Below are 19,667 nucleotides of genomic sequence, written 5' to 3'. Positions count from 1 at the left end.
TAAGGACTGAATCTAGCGCCTAGTCTCGCTTGGCCAGCCTTCCAAAATTCTGTCTTGTTGGAAGCCTGGGCTTAATAAGCGAAAGGGGTTCTAATACATCTAAAATAATATGAAGCTAGTGCTTTAAAAAATAGACAAACATCAAGTGTGTTTTTTATTGCTTACTTTATTGTAAAAACAAGGTCTACATATAAAACATGAAATACACAGGCATGAACTATTAGTGCCGAACATGGCAAGCCTTGCTGAACTTTGAAAATGTTAGTATAACTTCAAACTAGTCATCGAGCAGCGGTCATCTTTACCGACAAAATATACATCTAGGTTTGGGAGGATTGTGTTGCATATGTTTGTGTTCGTTTTGCAAATGGTTGTCTGTTTTTACTTAAAATCATGTCATAATTTTTCAATATTATTGCCAAGGGGATTTAACGTAATGTACTGAAGATACATAATACAATTAGGGAATGGATTCAATCCGTATCGTAGAAGTATCGGGGGAGGTCCACATTATAGCTCGATTTAAATTTAAAGGCAATAATTCCCGTGGTACATCCGCGACAAGGATTGAATGCAGCCCTTGTACAGTTTCATGAAATATTTTACTCCATATTGAACGTCAAATCAAACACTAGGATACTCATAGTTGATTTGCTTTACATTTTATATAGTACTGTGTAATATTATATAGTGATTATCACGCCTGGAATTAAGTGCTTTGAAAATCTCATTAGCCTCAATGTTAATTCCGAATGACAGAATTATAAGTGTTTGTTGATTGCTTATCTATTTCGTATTAAAAAAAGGAACTTTCGGCTTTGTTTTTTTGCTAATTTCTTTTTTTGTTGATGCTGAAAAAAATGTTTTGGGCTAGATTCTATTAGATGCGCACTGGCCAACACCCGCAGTGGCATTATACCTGAGGTGGACATTGCCATTGGCTTCTTGGAGAAGCATTACGAGAAATCCCATGTAGCCTTGTTTACAAGTTCGAACACTGGAATGTGAGACGTAATCTATACCTCGATTAGGCTGATAGAATTCCTCATTATTTTATTGAATGATTTTCAATTAGAGCGTCATTATTTCTATATAGCCTACACTTTCTCTTTCTGAACTTCTAATGCCAGAGGGACGGGTGTGGCAATGATTACAGAAGCAGCTGTTCACTGATTTGACAACTTCAACGCAGTAACAACTGACACCACCAAAACTCAAAGCACCGCTGGTTAACACTTAATCCAATTGAATCTAGGCCTTATTTTGATCAATTTTATTGGTTAAATGTCATAGCTCATATTTAATCAAATTCATCACTAGGGAGGTTGAACAGGCTGTGAAAGACAATACTGCTGATATCTTGGAGCTACAATATAATAACCTCTGGAATGTCTCTTAAGCACTTGACAGATTCCCGTGCACCAAGTTATCATTTCTATCGATGGCAATTCTTTAATATGTCGTGTTGAAAGATTAGAATCAGCACTTGTATAAAGACTATGGAATGTCTTTGGAGTAATGTCATGAATGAACCATAAAAGGCAACGTCAAAGTTCATGCTTGAGTAGTAGTACATTCCAAATGACCTGAGTTCATTGGCTATTCAGGGGACCTGAAACAAGGCTATGTGGGGACACTGTGCTTTGTAGCTGGCTGTTTGGTCACTTTCAGATCGTCTTTCTTCAGATTTTTGTCATGCGTTTACATAAACTGGATTGAAACCTGAAATAAGTGTAAACATTCAGGGAAAGGTGGAGCCTTGTATTATAACTGTAGGACATCCCAATAGGGTTTTCAATATAAACAGACATGATATTTTATTTTATATTAAAAAGCTTATCCATGCTGTAATATTGGCTAGCAACACAGAACAGCTAAATAAGCTGGTTAGATAAACATTTTCAAAATTCAATAAAATACATGTTTTTTCTCTTGCCCATTGCTTAATTCCCTTCTTTTTTTCTCAACTTCTTGAATAGATTTTGATAAAGCTGATTGCTACAGAACACAATATATGAAACAATTGAATCTACCCTTGGAATAGAAAACAAGTCTTTCTGGAAGATGTTGCCTGCCACACCTTTCAGAAGAGAAGGCTAGGTTAGTAAGGATATGCCCTCCTTGCTGGCTAATGTTGTGTTAAAGAGCTATACTCAGCTAGAGGCATTCTCAGCTAGCCTGGTCCCAGATCTGTTGTGCTGTTTTGCCACCTCCTATGGTCATTGCGACCCTAGGAGTTAGCAAGATAGCTTAAACTGATCTGGGACCAGGCTAATGCTCAGTAGCTGGACTGTACCTGAGAACTAGCTGGTAAGAAGGATGTGTGTAGTGGAGCAGGGATCTGTAGACAGGCCGTCTGGGACAACAGCTGTGCTTGTCGGTTCGTCTGTGTTAGGGCCTGTATCTGGGCTCAGACTGTCTGTGCTGTTACCTGTGCTTGTGTCAATGCCTACGCCTGTGTCTGAGCTACTGACCATGTCTGTGCCTATAGACGAGCTCCAGTTAGTGGAGGCCAGAGTAGTGGAACTACTGGGTGTAATGGCGTCCTCGGGCCATGTGCTGCCTTTTCCATGGAGACCAGGGCTGGACGAGGTTGTGGTGAAGTGGGAGGAGCAGAGGAGTTTGACAGGACAGAAGGCGGAGCCCCTGGGGATGAAGTTCACCTTGTTTTTGTCTGGGCATGAAAAAAGAGGGAAGCCTTTGGAGACACCAGACCTGGGGAGGAAAAGTGAGGGAGAATGTCTTCATCTTTTTTCATCACATACCAAAGTGTGTATATGAAACACCTACAGTGAGAGAGTCCTACAGATGTAGGATCTTAATTTGATCGTGCCGTTGCAGGAGAACTAAATGAAGATCCTACATCTGTACAGTGGCACAAGGACATACACTATCAGACCTATTTAAAAAATAAACTAAAACATGTAACACTATGAAGTTGAGAAGCATTCGAATTAGAAACACCCCTCAACATTGTGAAGAAGACTTACACCATCTCTTCAAACACTTTGACCCTCTCACACCCCTCCGGAGGCTCCCGTTTGAACATGTAGCTGTTGTTAGGTTTGGGAGAGGTGGCAAACTTGGGAAGGGGAGAGCTGCAGCCACTGTCTGAAAACAGAATGAAACATATAAGCAGGTCAGTGTGGTGATCTTATGTTCCTATAAAGGAACGTGTGTTAGAGAGCTGTTGCCTGTAGAAGACAATGAGGTGAGTCACATAATACGGCACAGTATTAATACAGCATGAGCCATTTATCATTAAGCAAATCCTGATCACTAGACTCCTGAACAGAGGATGTGAGCGGAGCCTGCCCAATTTGATTGGAACGTGGGGCAAGATTCCCAAATGCTGGCCATCTCGCCCACTCCAATTTCGCTCCAGTAGAGATCACTTCAGGAGCTCTTGGCATGCCCGCCCCAGCATGCATGTGTAGTCTACTTGTGTGCTGCTAATAGCCACTTGCTTTAGCTACTGTTATGGAGTTCACTAAATATTTTCATAAAGAAACTGATCAAACACACAGGTGCTAAATCAAGGTGACTTACAAAGATGAGGACCAATAGCAAGACAGGGAGTGTGGTGATAGTGTCTACAATGATTGTGGAATCTGAAAAGACACTTATCCCAAAAGTATGATGGTGTACTTACTACGTGCACATGCTAAAAGAAAGGAATGAGGTGGGTAAGTGCGTCATTATAGAAAGTATTTATAAACTAAAAATCTGATCTCTTAAACATTTTGTTCATTTTTGTTCTATTATCTATACAATAGGTCATCATTGATTTTTATCCCAATAGGCCTGGTATATTCCAACTTTCAAGGAGCTTTCCGTTTTGATTGGGTTATTTTGCCTAAAAACCTTTAGGCCTACCTATAAAAAGAAATAAAAAAACAACTCTGCATCTCTACCCAGCCTGGCAAGAGTGGCATAAAGTGTTTTTAGCATCCCCAGTGGCTCTGCAAGTGTGGAGAGGATCTTCTCCACTGCTGGCTGTCCGCAGGCACCATCACATGAGCCTGCTAAAAATGTATTCAAAGGCACTAACAAGTCATTTTTCGTTGAATTTGTATTTAATTCAAAGCCTAAATGCGCAATTTATAGACTATAATGATTGAATACAACTAAATGTTGTTTAAATGCTGCTCGCTTTATGTCCCTACCAGCCTATTGTGTCGAATTCGCAAATGCTTCACAATGTAGGCTATAGCCTTGAAATAATATAGTGTAAATAATGTGTTGCTTCTTAGGCTCCTGGTCTATTTAGAGTGTTTGCTGTTTAACAGTGTTTGCTGTTTATGCTGTTTAACATTCAAATCCTTATTCAATACTTAAAAAACAATTGGTAGGTCCAGTTATTCACAAAAATAGATGGGTGTTGGTTAAATTGTGATTTTGATGAATGAGGTGAATTTGGAGCAGGACTTTTTTTCTCCTGTGAGCGTAGAGCGTTTTTCTTTGCAGAGCAGTAGGAAAGGACATGGAGCATTGGAGTGGTGAGCGGGATTGCCAATCGCTCAACTATGTTCCTGAGACATGCAATGGCTGGAGACTGTTGAATGTGTGCATTGAACTATAGTAATAGATCATGCAAGTCAGAAAATACATCTGAATGGAGTACCTTTGTCAAGCTCTTCTGTAGAGCAGGGGCTGCCTTCTGGGGAGTGGAGGGGGTCAGGGGTGAAGGGCCAGGGGCTGGAACCGCCACTAGAGGGGGCCTGGGTGTCCGTGTCACGTGTGTCACCGCCATTGCCGTAACGATGTGGCTGAAACGGGGCGCGGCGGCCGTCCAACACGTCCAAAGCCTGAGAGGTCAGAGGTGGAGGGAAGGATGAAGGGATGCGAGGAGTGCAAGAACCACATCAGGGCACTATATAATTCACAGTTGTTATTGATCGTCATACATGAGTCAATTCAATGCATTCAGTTAATTTCAGTATTATCACACTGCATGTAAACTCCAGTATGTGTGGACGTATTTGAATGACAAGCAGAAAAGTGAATACCAGTGCAGATGATAATACATGATACAGTATGAAAATGTTCAGAGCCCTTCTGCTTGTGCTGTAGAGTACAGCTGATTCTGAGCAGAAGAAGACTTGCTGCGCTGCAGGTCGTAAATATGTGTGTGTGCGCGCGTGCGTGTGGGCACTCATGCACACGCTTGAGGGAGAGCCATTTCACTAACCTGTCAAGGTTTACTACCCTACTTCACACACAATTTACAGCTCTACTCAACTCTCAGCTATTTAAATCAGTGCGAGTGAGAATATAGTGTGTGTGTGTGTTCCCACCTGTATTCCCTGCTTCCAGTCCTCTCTGATGAACACATTCTCCAGCTCGTGGTTGATGCCCTCCACGCTGCTAGGCACTCTCGATATGAGGGACTTTGGCACTGGGATGTTCGACAGGGCTTTGGAAACCACCTTATTCTGGAAAACATGGCAAACCAAGGGTGGTGGTAGAAATGTTTTGTAGCTTTTCTATGATCATTTTAAACAGACATCTCGTCAATTGTATGCTCTCCCCAGTATTTCAGTGTATGATATCGCTATGGAATGTGATTTATGTGAGGGTAAATTTGAAGTTAAATTACGTTAAAGTGAGGTAAAAAATAATACAGGCTGTGACTGATCTACCACAGGTGAAAGTCATACCATGCCAAAGTTAGTTTATGTTCTTTTCCCCAGTGCTTTGTTTACAGTTGCTCAGGATCCGTTAATGAATGAACCACAAACACAGAGAGTACTGGGAACTGGGCATGCCCAGACACGTCTCCTCCTCTTCCTCTGGTCAGAATAGGGACTAGTGAACTACAGCTCTTTAAATCATATATATATATACACACACACACACACACTGGGGCAAAAAAGTATTTAGTCAGCCACCAATTGTGCAAGTTCTCCCACTTAAAAAAAAATGAGAGAGGCCTGTAATTTTCATCATAGGTACACTTCAACTATGACAGACAAAATGAGGGAAAATAAATCCTGAAAATCACATTGTAGGATTTTTTATGAATTTATTTGCAAATTATGGTGGAAAATAAGTATTTGGTCAATAACAAAAGTTTATCTAAATACTTTGTTATATACCCTTTGTTGGCAATGACAGAGGTCAAACGTTTTCTGTAAGTCTTCACAAGGTTTTTACACACTGATGCTGGTATTTTGGCCCATTCCTCCATGCAGATCTCCTCTAGAGCAGTGATGTTTTGGGGCTGTTGCTGGGCAACACGGACTTTCAACTACCTCCAAAGATTTTCTATGGGGTTGAGATCTGGAGACTGGCTAGGCCACTCCAGGACCTTGAAATGCTTCTTACGAAGCCACTCCTTCATTGCCCGGGCGGTGTGTTTGGGATCATTGTCATGCTGAAAGACCCAGCCACGTTTCATCTTCAATGCCCTTGCTGATGGAAGGAGGTTTTCACTCAAAATCTAACGATACATGGCCCCATTCATTCTTTCCTTTACATGGATCAGTCATCCTGGTCCCTTTGCAGAAAAACAGCCCCAAAGCATGATGTTTCCACCCCCATGCTTCACAGTAGGTATGGTGTTCTTTGGATGCAACTCAGCATTCTTTGTCCTCCAAACACGACGAGTTGAGTTTTTACCAAAAAGTTATATTTTGGTTTCATCTGACATTCTCCCAATCTTCTTCTGGATCATCCAAATGCTCTCTAGCAAACTTCAGACGGGACTGGACATGTACTGGCTTAAGCGGGGGACGCGTCTGGCACTGCAGGATTTGAGTCCCTGGCGGCGTAGTGTGTTACTGATGGTAGGCTTTGTTACTTTGGTCCCAGCTCTCTGCAGGTCATTCACTAGGTCCCCCCGTGTGGTTCTGGGATTTTTGCTCACCGTTCTTGTGATAATTTTGACCCCACGGGGTGAGATCTTGCGTGGAGCCCCAGATCGAGAGAGATTATCAGTGGTCTTGTATGTCTTCCATTTCCTAATAATTGCTCCCACAGTTGATTTCTTCAAACCAAGTTGCTTACCTATTGCAGATTCAGTCTTCCCAGCCTGGTGCAGGTCTACAATTTTGTTTCTGGTGTCCTTTGACAGCTCTTTGGTCTTGGCCATAGTGGAGTTTGGAGTGTGACTGTTTGAGGTTGTGGACAGGTGTCTTTTATACTGATAACAAGTTCAAACAGGTGCCATTAATACAGGTAATGAGTGGAGGACAGAGGAGCCTCTTAAAGAAGAAGTTACAGGTCTGTGAGAGCCAGAAATCTTGCTTGTTTGTAGGTGACCAAATACTTATTTTCCACCATAATTTGCAAATAAATTCATTAAAAATCCTACAATGTGATTTTCTGGATTTTTCCCCCTAATTTTGTCTGTCATATTTGAAGTGTACCTATGATGAAAATTTCAGGCCTCTCATCTTTTTAAGTGGGAGAACTTGCACAATTGGTGGCTGACTAAATACTTTTTTGCCCCACTGCATGCATGCGTGCGTGCGTGTGTATATATATATATATATATAAAAATAAAAATAAATAAATACAAGTAGTCTGATCACATTCATATGACAGGAAACATGCCTGAACAATTCTGCACTACAGGAAAGCCACGTTGTTGTTTTGGAAGGACATGTTGCCTGAAGCCGAAATAGCCTGGCACCCAGGCTACCAAAACCCTAGTCTATACATTTACAATCAAGTATTATCCTTAATAAGTACTGCATTTATTTAAGGTTGTACATGGTATAGTGACACTCCCACTGTGAATATAGCATTGGTGCAGACACCATACTAGTTCCATGCTACCATGACCTGTGATCTTGATGGCAGACCCAGGGAGGCAGTAGTAGGGTATAACTCACCTGGGGATGGCCTGTCGTGCTAGTGTGTAGTCCCAGCTGCTGATCTCGGTCTTTGCTCTGGCGGCTGACCTGTTTACTGCGCTGGAGCTGCAGCCTGAGTTTAGCAATCTGCTGGAGAAAGACAGGGGGTTTACCTCAGAGAAAATGAATGGTTCTCAATGGACATTCAAGGTAGCCTGGTGGTCACATACTGCATGTGCTGTGTAGCCAACACGTCTATTGTTTCATGCCATACATGGCAGAGATGAGTTGGCTAAAGCACAAATACACTGGACCACCAAGCTATATTTGAGGTATAATTCAATAGAATATGCATTTAGAAAAGGTACAAAGCAATACATAAGGGATAATCAACGAGGAGCAATGCTTTCAATGGAAAATAATGCACGATGTGCACAGCAGAGTGGCACTAAGCTTCCTCGGATTTCCATAGTTTTTTGTTGTTTTCCTCAGAACAGCATTTCTTCAGCATTCAGAGTGATTTGTCCACAGATTCAGAATGAATTCGAAAAAAATCTGTAGAGGGGGCTTTTATGGATATAGCTACGATCAAACATAAGTGAAGTCAAAAGTTTATTAGGTTTCTGTACTGGTTATATAATCATAACATAATCAGTTGTATAACGCAGACTAAGGCGAGGTCTTTTAATGCTGATCTTATAATCCTGGATATACAGTACACAGAAAGAGTATGTCTACTCTATAGGATGCACTTCCCTGCAAGTCATCCATATAGGTTATTATAGTACAGTACCATGTCATCCATATAGGTTATTATAGTACAGTGCCATGTCAGAGGTTACAGTACCATGTCATCCATATTGGTTATTATAGTACAGTACCATGTCATCTATATAGGTTATTATAGTACAGTACCATGTCATCCATATAGGTTATTATAGTACAGTACCATGTCATCATAGAGGTTGTTATAGTACAGTACCATGTCATCCATATAGGTTATTATAGTACAGTGCCATGTCATCATAGATGTTATTATAGTACAGTACTAAGCCATCCTTAGAGGTTATTATAGTACAGTACCATGTCATCATACAGGTTATTATAGTACAGTACCATGACAACCATATAGGTTATTATAGTACAGTACCATGTCATCATAGAGGTTATTATAGTACAGTACCATGTCATCCACAGAGGTTATTTTACAACAGCACCATGTCATCCATAGAGGTTATTTTACAACAGCACCATGTCACCCATATACAGTGCCTTGCGAAAGTATTCGGCCCCCTTGAACTTTGCGACCTTTTGCCACATTTCAGGCTTCAAACATAAAGATATAAAACTGTATTTTTTTGTGAAGAATCAACAACAAGTGGGACACAATCATGAAGTGGAACGACATTTATTGGATATTTCAAACTTTTTTAACAAATCAAAAACTGAAAAATTGGGCGTGCAAAATTATTCAGCCCCCTTAAGTTAATACTTTGTAGCGCCACCTTTTGCTGCGATTACAGCTGTAAGTCGCTTGGGGTATGTCTCTATCAGTTTTGCACATCGAGAGACTGACATTTTTTCCCATTCCTCCTTGCAAAACAGCTCGAGCTCAGTGAGGTTGGATGGAGAGCATTTGTGAACAGCAGTTTTCAGTTCTTTCCACAGATTCTCGATTGGATTCAGGTCTGGACTTTGACTTGGCCATTCTAACACCTGGATAAGTTTATTTTTGAACCATTCCATTGTAGATTTTGCTTTATGTTTTGGATCATTGTCTTGTTGGAAGACAAATCTCCATCCCAGTCTCAGGTCTTTTGCAGACTCCATCAGGTTTTCTTCCAGAATGGTCCTGTATTTGGCTCCATCCATCTTCCCATCAATTTTAACCATCTTCCCTGTCCCTGCTGAAGAAAAGCAGGCCCAAACCATGATGCTGCCACCACCATGTTTGACAGTGGGGATGATGTGTTCTGGGTGATGAGCTGTGTTGCTTTTACGCCAAACATAACGTTTTGCATTGTTGCCAAAAAGTTCAATTTTGGTTTCATCTGACCAGAGCACCTTCTTCCACATGTTTGGTGTGTCTCCCAGGTGGCTTGTGGCAAACTTTAAACGACACTTTTTATGGATATCTTTAAGAAATGGCTTTCTTCTTGCCACTCTTCCATAAAGGCCAGATTTGTGCAATATACGACTGATTGTTGTCCTATGGACAGAGTCTCCCACCTCAGCTGTAGATCTCTGCAGTTCATCCAGACTGATCATGGGCCTCTTGGCTGCATCTCTGATCAGTCTTCTCCTTGTATGAGCTGAAAGTTTAGAGGGACGGCCAGGTCTTGGTAGATTTGCAGTGGTCTGATACTCCTTCCATTTCAATATTATCGCTTGCACAGTGCTCCTTGGGATGTTTAAAGCTTGGGAAATCTTTTTGTATCCAAATCCGGCTTTAAACTTCTTCACAACAGTATTTCGGACCTGCCTGGCGTGTTCCTTGTTCTTCATGATGCTCTCTGCGCTTTTAACGGACCTCTGAGACTATCACAGTGCAGGTGCATTTATACTGAGACTTGATTACACACAGGTGGATTGTATTTATCATCATTAGTCATTTAGGTCAACATTGGATCATTCAGAGATCCTCACTGAACATCTGGAGAGAGTTTGCTGCACTGAAAGTAAAGGGGCTGAATAATTTTGCACGCCCAATTTTTCAGTTTTTGATTTGTTAAAAAAGTTTGAAATATCCAATAAATGTCATTCCACTTCATGATTGTGTTGATTCTTCACAAAAAAATACAGTTTTATATCTTTATGTTTGAAGCCTGAAATGTGGCAAAAGGTCGCAAAGTTCAAGGGGGACGAATACTTTCGCAAGGCACTGTAGGTTATTTTTTAACAGTACCATGTCATCCACAGTGGTTATTATAGAAGGGTACAGTGTGGTTCATCTGGATTGACTTGCTTTTTTGAGTACATATGTCACTCCCTGACCTTAGTTCCTTCTATAATGTCTCTGGGGCGGCAGGGTAGCCTAGTGGTTAGCGCGTTGGACTAGTAACCGAAAGGTTGCAAGTTCGAATCCCCGAGCTGACAAGGTACAAATCTGTCGTTCTGCCCCTGAACAGGCAGTTAACCCACTGTTCCTAGGCCGTCATTGAAAATAAGAATTTGTTCTTAACTGACTTGCCTAGTAAAGGCCTAGTAAAGGTAAAAGAAAAAATATATATTTTGGTTTGGTCGGGGCGTGAATTGGGGTGGGCATTCTGTTGTTGTTCTATGTGTTTGGCCTGGTATGGTTCCCAATCAGAGGCAGATGTCTATCGTTGTCTCTGATTGAGAACCATACTTAGGTAGCCTTTTCCCACCTGGTGTTTGTGGGTAGTTGTTTTCTGTTGAGTGTTTGTATCTGCACCAGACAGAAGTGTTTCGGTTTCTTTCATTCACTTTGTTTTTTTTGTTGTATTTTCAGTGTTCTATTACTATTAAACAATATGAACACGTACCACGCTGCACCTTGGTCCTCACCTTCTTCTAATGAATGCCGTTACAACATAATAGGAGGCAATAGTGCCAAGGCAATCCATATCAGGTTTCTGAAGATGAGAACGACCAGGGCAGTGTAAAGCTCAGTGTATTAAAGGGCTGCACCTCACAATATGATATTATCACGATACTTAGGTGAGCGATACGATATGTATTGTGATTCTATATGTATCATGATTCTATATGTATTACGATTACAATTTTTGAGGTAAAAGTGCTCAAAACATGTTGGCTCACCATTAAAAACAATTAAAAAGATAAAGAACTAGCTATAGGATGATAAATACCAGGGTTTTGGCGCAGGAACACCTGACTAGCGCTAGCTAACGCTATCTTGTATTTTAGATTTTTTGTTAATTAATACTTCCGAGTCAACGGTATCGATATAAAATCGACAAAAATAATATTGCGATACTCTACTGCCTTGAAACACTTGGAAAACAGCTCCACTGTCCCCCCCCCCCCCCCCTCTCTAATCAGGGACTTATTTAGACCTGTCACATTAGATGGGTGCAATTCATTATCAGGTAGAACAGAAAAATCCAGACCTTGTAGGGTAAGACTTTAATACCCCTTCTTCCTGTATTGAGTCCCCCATCTCTACTGTATTGTACCACTCACCGTTGGGTGGGAAGATTTGTCCTTTGGTTATACATGACTGGGTCAGCTAAAATATGTATGTAAGACTACATGTCAAATCCAAATGTACCTATTGCTACTTTTATATGCTACAACGGGCAACTTGGATAAACTTGTACTATATGTTGCTATATGTTACCACATGTACATACAGTACAGTAGCATATCATCATAATCATGTCAAGAACAAAAAGAAACATCTCAACATAGTGAGAGAACATTCCAACCATTTAGTGTTTATCACTCATCTAACAACAGGCCTATCTTATGTAAGTCAGCCCATTTCAAAAGCCTCAAAACCATTGTTTTGCTGTATTGCTCTTGAGCAAAAGCCAGCAGACTAACACACTTAAGTGTTGTTTGCAGGAGGACTAGGCCTTTGTGGAGATAGATAAGGCTCATCCTTGTCACAAGAGTATCAACAGGGCCAAGCTGAGAGAGAAATTATATGGTTGTTACACCCTGCAGACAAGTTCGGTGCCTGCTCCCCCTCTCAAAACAACCAGGCCCAACGAGATGTGACGGACTAGACTACAGAGGGAAAGGAAGGTTAAATAAAGACTGTGGTCTGGAAGAGCTAGACAACTAATAGCTCAATGTGGTCTCCAACTAGCCACTAACTCAGCCAGGCTATGGGCACGGAAACCGACCTTCAGGAGAATAATATTTAACTGAACCTCATATCCTGACAAATAAAACACATCTCAAGTAATGGCTGAACCTCAAAGCCCTGAAAACAATATTTGATTATGCACATACAGCGCAGATCCAATAATGTCAACAATACAACTCTCGCTGGTTGGTTTGTGACAGACCAGCTATTTTGGTCTAACATTAAACTCCTCAGAGAGTTATGGTGTTGACATCGGTTACAGTATTGAATTACAAATAATAGGATAGCGCTCCTTACAGTTGTTTTGGCTAGGGACATAGGTCATGCAGAGAGTGTGTAGGCTAGGCTATATATGCTGGGAAGGTTGAGTGTGGCACCTACCTCTTTCAGATGGTCTGCACTACCCCAGGAGGCTGACCGCTGGTGTGGGCTTCCCTGCTCCCCTCCTCCCTCCTCTATCCACAGACCAGGAGTCTGAAACACACACACACACACACACACACACATTTAAATATGCATACTCTAAGCAGTGGATAAACAAATACACCCACATCAATCCCAATCATTTGTATGGAATTCAGGACTGAGAGACAAGACTCCGGAATTCACTGAGATGAACAGACGAGAGAGAGGTGGGTGAAATCAATCATCACCCCTGTGCTTTCGCCAGAGATGCACACATCTGGAATCAATCAAACGAGTCAAAAATGGTCTTTGCGGGATAAAGATGGATGCAGGCACAAAAGAGTAATAATATGTGTGATAGCTACTACTTAAAGTTGTAGCCTCACAGTTTTACTGACAATCCACATTAGGACAGATTGCCAAAGGCTACTTTGTGGTTGGTGACTGACATACTACATACTAACTACTAGCTGGTAAGTCTGTGGGAAATGGCTGCTCTTTCTCCACTACAGCAGATAGAGAAAAGTGCTCTAGTGTCTACAAGAATGCAACCTTTACATAAATAACGAAGCGGTTAACTTATGTAAAATACATGCAAAAAAGAAACAGGATGTTTCAAAAGCATGTTTGCAACCATGATGCACTTCCCCTCGATTATGCATATCAACAGTGACATTGGTCCTCCAAGGAGTCGTGGTCAGTACAGTAGAGTGAAGCATCTTAAATGTCAGTGTCCTCGTACTGCCTTACGTTTGACCCTTGTCGAAAAACAAAACATCCTCTATAACGCACAACGTTACACAAAAGACCCACTCTATGATATGCAATATGAACTAGTGATGCATTATGGCTACTGGCACATTGCTCTTCAGAAAGGACAACCGGTTTAAACGGGTGCTTGTGTGCCAATAAAGAGGCCACTATGCTGGATGGCAGATGTGCTAGCGTTTAGAGTAACATTTTGAACATGGCTATGGTATTGCTGTGGTGTTTGATACTAGAGCCAAACATTGAGGGCTGAATGAATAGTGAAAGGAAATGTTCCAATGCTAAGTGCAAACTTTGCAAAAATGTATATTGAGATGTTAAGTAATATTGGTATTATTAACTTGTAGCCTAGTTCTCCAGTACTACTAAAACCTACCCTTCAGCAAATAGTTTGAAGGGTACAAGAACATAGCAATGCTTACACCATAGGCTACTTATCTCCATCATCATTGTAATAACAATTTAAATGTTTATTTTTTGTAACAAATGAAGTGTCTGTTCACAGAGCGCCCAGCTTTGTTAACCCTCAAGCCTCTTTTATCGACTTAGTTTTTGCACTTCCCGGCCTGCCTTGTGTGTTTTGTGGGGTTGTTTGCCAGGTGTAGTGCCAGATAATGCTCTGGTGAGATAAAGGTAGGGTACTTTACTTTCACATAGTCTACAGCTCATGTTAAATGACTCTCACCCCACTTAAAATCCAATTTGATTTCCCAGCAGGGATACTGAACGTCAATGGATTTACAATGGAATTGAAGTTAGTTTGTTTAGTTTACATGCTGAGGTAAGAGTATAGAATGCCACTGCTATCATTTGGTCTGATTTGAGTTGATGGGGGTATTACGTTCTGGTTCTGTGACCTTGTAGGTCTTCTCATCTACAGATATCTTGCACGTCTAAAACATGAGGAACATTTTTTCGAGAATAGATAAATATCTTTGACTAAACGCTCATTATGGATTCAAGCTTCTTGAAGAACAAGGAAAGAGCAGTAGTGCATAACTGCTGACTTTAAACGACTCATAAGTAAAACATGCCGAATTGATAGTCATCGACAATAGACTGTCCACATCCTGCCTGTGTAAAACAATTCTAAAAAAGAAGATTAAGACAGTCTTTAGTGCACACACACACACACCAGACTAAATCAATGCATTATGTCTGTCTGTGTGTGCTTGTGGGTATGCCTGTGTGTGTGTCTGTTTAATCTTCATACAGACATTCTCTGTGTTCTGTAACCACAGGGCCTGGGGCAGACAGATCTATCCCGGAACAGTGATTAGCATATGTATAGCCCTCCGCTCCTCACTCCCACACAAAGGCAGAAGGGCCAGCCACGAGGGCCAGGTGGTAAGCAGTGGGATTCCTCTCCTCGCCCCAACCATCGCCTGAGGGACAGGTGCAAACAACTTCACCTCCACAGACAGCTACATTCCAGCTCTGAAAAGAGCCCGTCTCTAGATTGTGTGCTACAACAAAGACTTTCTGTCCCAGGTTTTTTGCTGCTGCAGTGTTACAGGCGATTTGGGGTAATGGGAGAGATCTTGTTAACAGGAAGTAGCTAGTCTGTGACTGTACTTGGGGAGTTTGTGCTTTTCCTAATCGAAGTGGTTTAAGTGAAGCAGTCCATACCATCATTAGGGGAACGTTGATTCTATATGTAGCTACTTGAACCTGGAGGCCCACTCATCACTTCCAAAGACTAAACAAAGAGCCCCAAGGTGAATGAACGGTTAAAGGGAAGAAGCCATGTAAATGAGGCTGGGCGGCGCTCATTCAGCCACATGAAAGGATTCTATTAGGACGGACAGCGCGCCCATGGTCAATGGCCCTGCCATCATCATACATATTCAATATGGGTTCATAACCACATAAATCTGCCCATTCTCAAACTGCATGGAACGGTCAATCACTTTGACCAGAATAGTGAGTGCTGATGTGTGGGCTGCTACCCAGGAAATGTTTTGTTAAAATACACCCAGTACGTGTTTTTCAAGAGAAACTTGATTTAGAAAACATATGCTTTTAAATAAATGATTATGTGCATCATTAGCTTTTATGGGTCCTTTGGCCTACAGTTACCTGTGTGGCTTTGTCTTTCATGCAGGAAGGGTAGGGTCCGTGGGAGTCCCGAGGCCACTGGCCTGTGAGGTACGGGCCCATAATGGCATCCAGGGAAGATGTCCGACGGATAGCACTGGAGCTACGCACCTGCAGTTTGGACCTCTCTCCTACAGGAGCGAGGGGAGAGCCAGGGTCAGTATAGGAACACCCACACTGTCATACTGAACAATTGGCCCGAAACGTCTTGTTGTTTCCATAAAACGTCTCTATTGCTAACCTTAGACTATTAGTGCACTACAGTGATAAATACTAGGCCTAACTAATCTGGATGTGTTGAAGCTAGGTCTGATGTTATGGGAACTGCCTTCTCTCAGGCAAAGTAGTTAAACACACACCACCCACATAAGAACTCATTAACCACAATTAACAGCAATATGGCCTGCATTCACTCAACATTCCTCCTGCAGTAACCCAAACACAGAAATGCGCTGTTTTTCTTAAGCAGGGAGACATGAAGGAGGAAATGGGTGAAAGCATAGGCTAGTAAGCAGTATTATGTTTTGTGATTGTTGAAAGTCAATGAGGGCTCCTTGCTTTCCATATCAAAGAGCTTCTGGGGGGGTGAAGGAGGTGACCAGGGTACACATTCTTCATTCAATCTGTTCCTTGTCTAAGTGCATATGCAGTGTTCCTTTTCGATACCACTGCACACCTCCTGGGCTCTAGGGCCTAGATGATCAGCCAAGTCTGAGCATATCAACCAAAATATGTTGGCTAAGTAAGTAAACCCAATGACTTAGGGTAAACTATCTGAGTAAAAGGGAGTGGATTTCCATCAATATTGTTGTAGCCAAAGTTCTCCAAACACAGCATGAAAATTTAGCCCGAGTGATTTTCCACTGTCTCTCCACTTTGCTAAATTTAGGCTCTCAAGAGCAAAATAAAGTCAGATCATTTCCTGGCTTTTAGTATGCATACGGCCCCTTTCACAATTTTCTAATCAACCTTTTCAAAGATAGTGCACTTTCTACCAAAGTTGACAGATTTTGAGCTGGGTTCTTGTTTAACAACAAGCTTGTTTTCCAATTTACTCTTACTCTGCAGTTTGGGGACGTGCGACAATGAGGCAGGCCATTTCAGCACAGCTGGCACTTTAACAGGCAGGGGGAGTTTCTTTGTTGAGACTATTGGGAAGGCCTGGTGTGGGGGTGATGTCATAGTGTGAACCTAAAGATCATGTGGTGGAATGTCACCCTTTTCCATTGCCTTCACCCTGACCCGTTGTCCTTGCGACCCTTTCCCCACCACCTAGCTCAGATGAGATGGGTGATGCGAATGAACACGCTGACTGACTGAAAGGAAGATGTCCACTAGTTAACTTCTCCAATGTTCCAATCACAAAGCTGCATGGCTGACAAGGACACAATGTATTGTCAACTTTAATGTTTAACCTTAATTTGTCAGATGCCTCGAAAGATAAAACCACAAATTCACCACAAATTCCCTTCAGTGAGTTTGCTGCAAATAGCCTGCAATTCTGAGGAAACGGTCAAATAAAAATAGCTCCATATTTCCGTTTGACAATGAAAGACTAACAATACATCTACATATTTCCATTTCCATCCCTGTGCACTTCCCAGTGGTATCCCAATTCCACTTGTTGCAATGCAATGCAACTCCTACCCCTAGCTAGCAGATGACATCACATGAAACAAACTAGCCTTGTTTCGACCGGGAGGTCACTGCCATCCAACAGCGGGTCTCCATCACGACGTATGTGACTGGACACTGCTCAAGGTTGAAGGTCATCTCATTCTGAGGACCAGGGAATGCAAGGCATGTCATAACATTTTCCCGAACATTGAGTTAGCAACCCTACAATGCAGCTGAAAGACAAGGAGGCTGCCATCTTGGGGAAAGGTAAGGCGGACGCCATTATACTCCACTGATGTAGGAGGGCGTCAAGACAGCTGGAGCGTCATGGCTGTCACTGGTTAAACCATGGTGATTCATGATCTGCCCTCGTAAAGTGCAGAAGGTCAATGTAGTAAAAAAAACGTGTTGCATAGTGAGTACAACATAGTCCTGGATGCAGATTTGGAGTCACACAGCAGGTTCGACGCAGTCTCCAAGCTGTGACAGAAAAAGCTAACTGTTTTCAGAGATTTCACCTTCACAAAGGCAAGCAGACATTAATTAACTGGATGCTTTGTGTGTCTTGCATTTTACTGCTGTGAAATACACCTATTCCAGAAGTTTTTTTTGTTGGGGAAGATAAATATAATCAGTCTCAATACCAGCGGAAACATCAATATTTGACAGGAGAGCCTGTCTCAGAAACAGGATATAGAGTGTTCTAGTCTTCCATCTCCCCCTTCAGTCCACCCTCTATCTCCTGCTCAGGAACAACTGTTCAGGCTGAACCAATAGAGACATGAAATGTCACACCGCTCACTTCCATTCTCCATAACATAGGGCTCACAATATGTTCCCGATGTGTACAATACAGTACAGTTGAAAGGGAGTAGGTCATACGCCTGTAACCTGACTGTTTGTCCAACAACAATTCTCACGGTCTACGGCCCCCTTATAACCGTTAAACATGTCTTGCTGCCAATTATCTCCTCCCTTTTTCTGTCAATAGTCCATAAGCAGCAGGAGTGTATAAGAGAGGACACGATAAGCTTCATTATTAGCGATGTGATGTACTGTAGTAGTAGGCCTTAGTATGGGCCTACTTCCTCTTTTGTCTAACTCTGGGGCCATATATTCAATCAAAACATAATATGCTTACTTAATCAGCACAAGACAAATCATGTGTTTGACTTACCTTAGAAACCCAGGGCCCTATTCCTGTCAAGGTGACTGAATAGGGCCCAGTCAGTCGCACTAATCCATCAATATTGTAACAATGAATTAGGCTATAAAATGCATAGCAAAGACTGTATTACAAGAATACAAAAGGCCTACAATCTCTTGACCATCAACAAGAGCAAGCAAAATGGTGCATTTGTCCTGAATACATCGATATTGTAGCATGTGGTAAGTGGATAATATAACAATATTTTACCTCTACAAACGGGTGAGTTTGGACCCCGGTCAGGTGAGTGCGAGACCCTATTTTCAGGAGACAGTCTCTGTCTCGTGGCGCCAGTGCAATTTACTCCAAGACTCAGATTCGCGCTTGGGGGAGATGACCCGGGAGATGACCCGCGGCTATTTGTCTGTCCATTGTTGCCTCCAACAGAGAGAGGCAGAGAGCGTGTCGGGCTGCTCTGGCCCCCGCGTATGAGCTGGTAGGGCACCGTAGCACGGATGGGGTGCAAACGGCAGCTGTTGGAAAAACTGGGGGACCCTGCATTGCTACGTCTGACTGTGGACTGTTGTTGAAGCGAGTTGTTGGGAACTGACATTCTGCTGCTTCGTATCACTTTCAGGAAAAAATTCGCCAAGATATCCGCTTCTGGAAAACACAGGATTAACTTCCTTTAATTTCAGCTCGTATGCTGCTCGAGCTCATTTTGCAGCAATCTCGCAGTTATCTTGCATCTTGAAAAGGCGAATTATACTGCAATAACTTACCTGAAGAACACTAAAACAACTATTCTTTGGGCATGATTGTCGAGAACTTTAAATATATGTTGTTTGAAAAACTTAATTTGTAGTTAGCTAAACATATTCCCTAATATTTGGCGATTCCCTACCGTCCCCATGTCCACTGTAAATGACAGTTGTATCCGCAAGACTACTGGCTAATAAATCTGGGCGGGCTGCAACCTTTAATTCTGATCATGTGGTTGGACAGCTAAATTATACAGTAACATTACTCATTGGTC

At 42.0% G+C, this 19,667-nt stretch overlaps 1 protein-coding gene across 2 annotated transcripts; it reads right to left on the bottom strand.

The window, feature by feature from the left end:
* Positions 1–148: 148 nt before the first annotated feature.
* On the bottom strand, positions 149–19,575 carry LOC109909100 (glucocorticoid-induced transcript 1 protein-like). 2 transcript variants are annotated; one of them, XM_031790321.1, is made up of 9 exons: positions 19,414–19,575; positions 18,902–19,294; positions 15,850–15,998; positions 12,979–13,071; positions 7,839–7,946; positions 5,298–5,435; positions 4,625–4,808; positions 2,991–3,111; positions 149–2,715 (listed from the first exon to the last, which is right to left on the bottom strand). In XM_031790321.1, the coding sequence occupies exons 2-9, from the start codon at positions 19,242–19,244 to the stop codon at positions 2,304–2,306; spliced, it is 1,548 nt and encodes a 515-aa protein (XP_031646181.1). In that variant the 5' UTR covers positions 19,245–19,294; positions 19,414–19,575; the 3' UTR covers positions 149–2,303. The 2 variants fall into 2 exon arrangements, with proteins under 2 accessions (XP_031646181.1, XP_020363616.1); XM_020508027.2 differs by having other exon boundaries at positions 7,839–7,949; positions 19,414–19,559.
* Between the last annotated feature and the right edge of the window lie 92 nt (positions 19,576–19,667).

Source organism: Oncorhynchus kisutch, linkage group LG2 (assembly GCF_002021735.2).
Source record: "Oncorhynchus kisutch isolate 150728-3 linkage group LG2, Okis_V2, whole genome shotgun sequence".
In the NCBI taxonomy this organism is placed as follows: Eukaryota; Metazoa; Chordata; class Actinopteri; order Salmoniformes; family Salmonidae; genus Oncorhynchus; species Oncorhynchus kisutch.
This window is presented reverse-complemented; position numbering and strand designations above follow the sequence as displayed.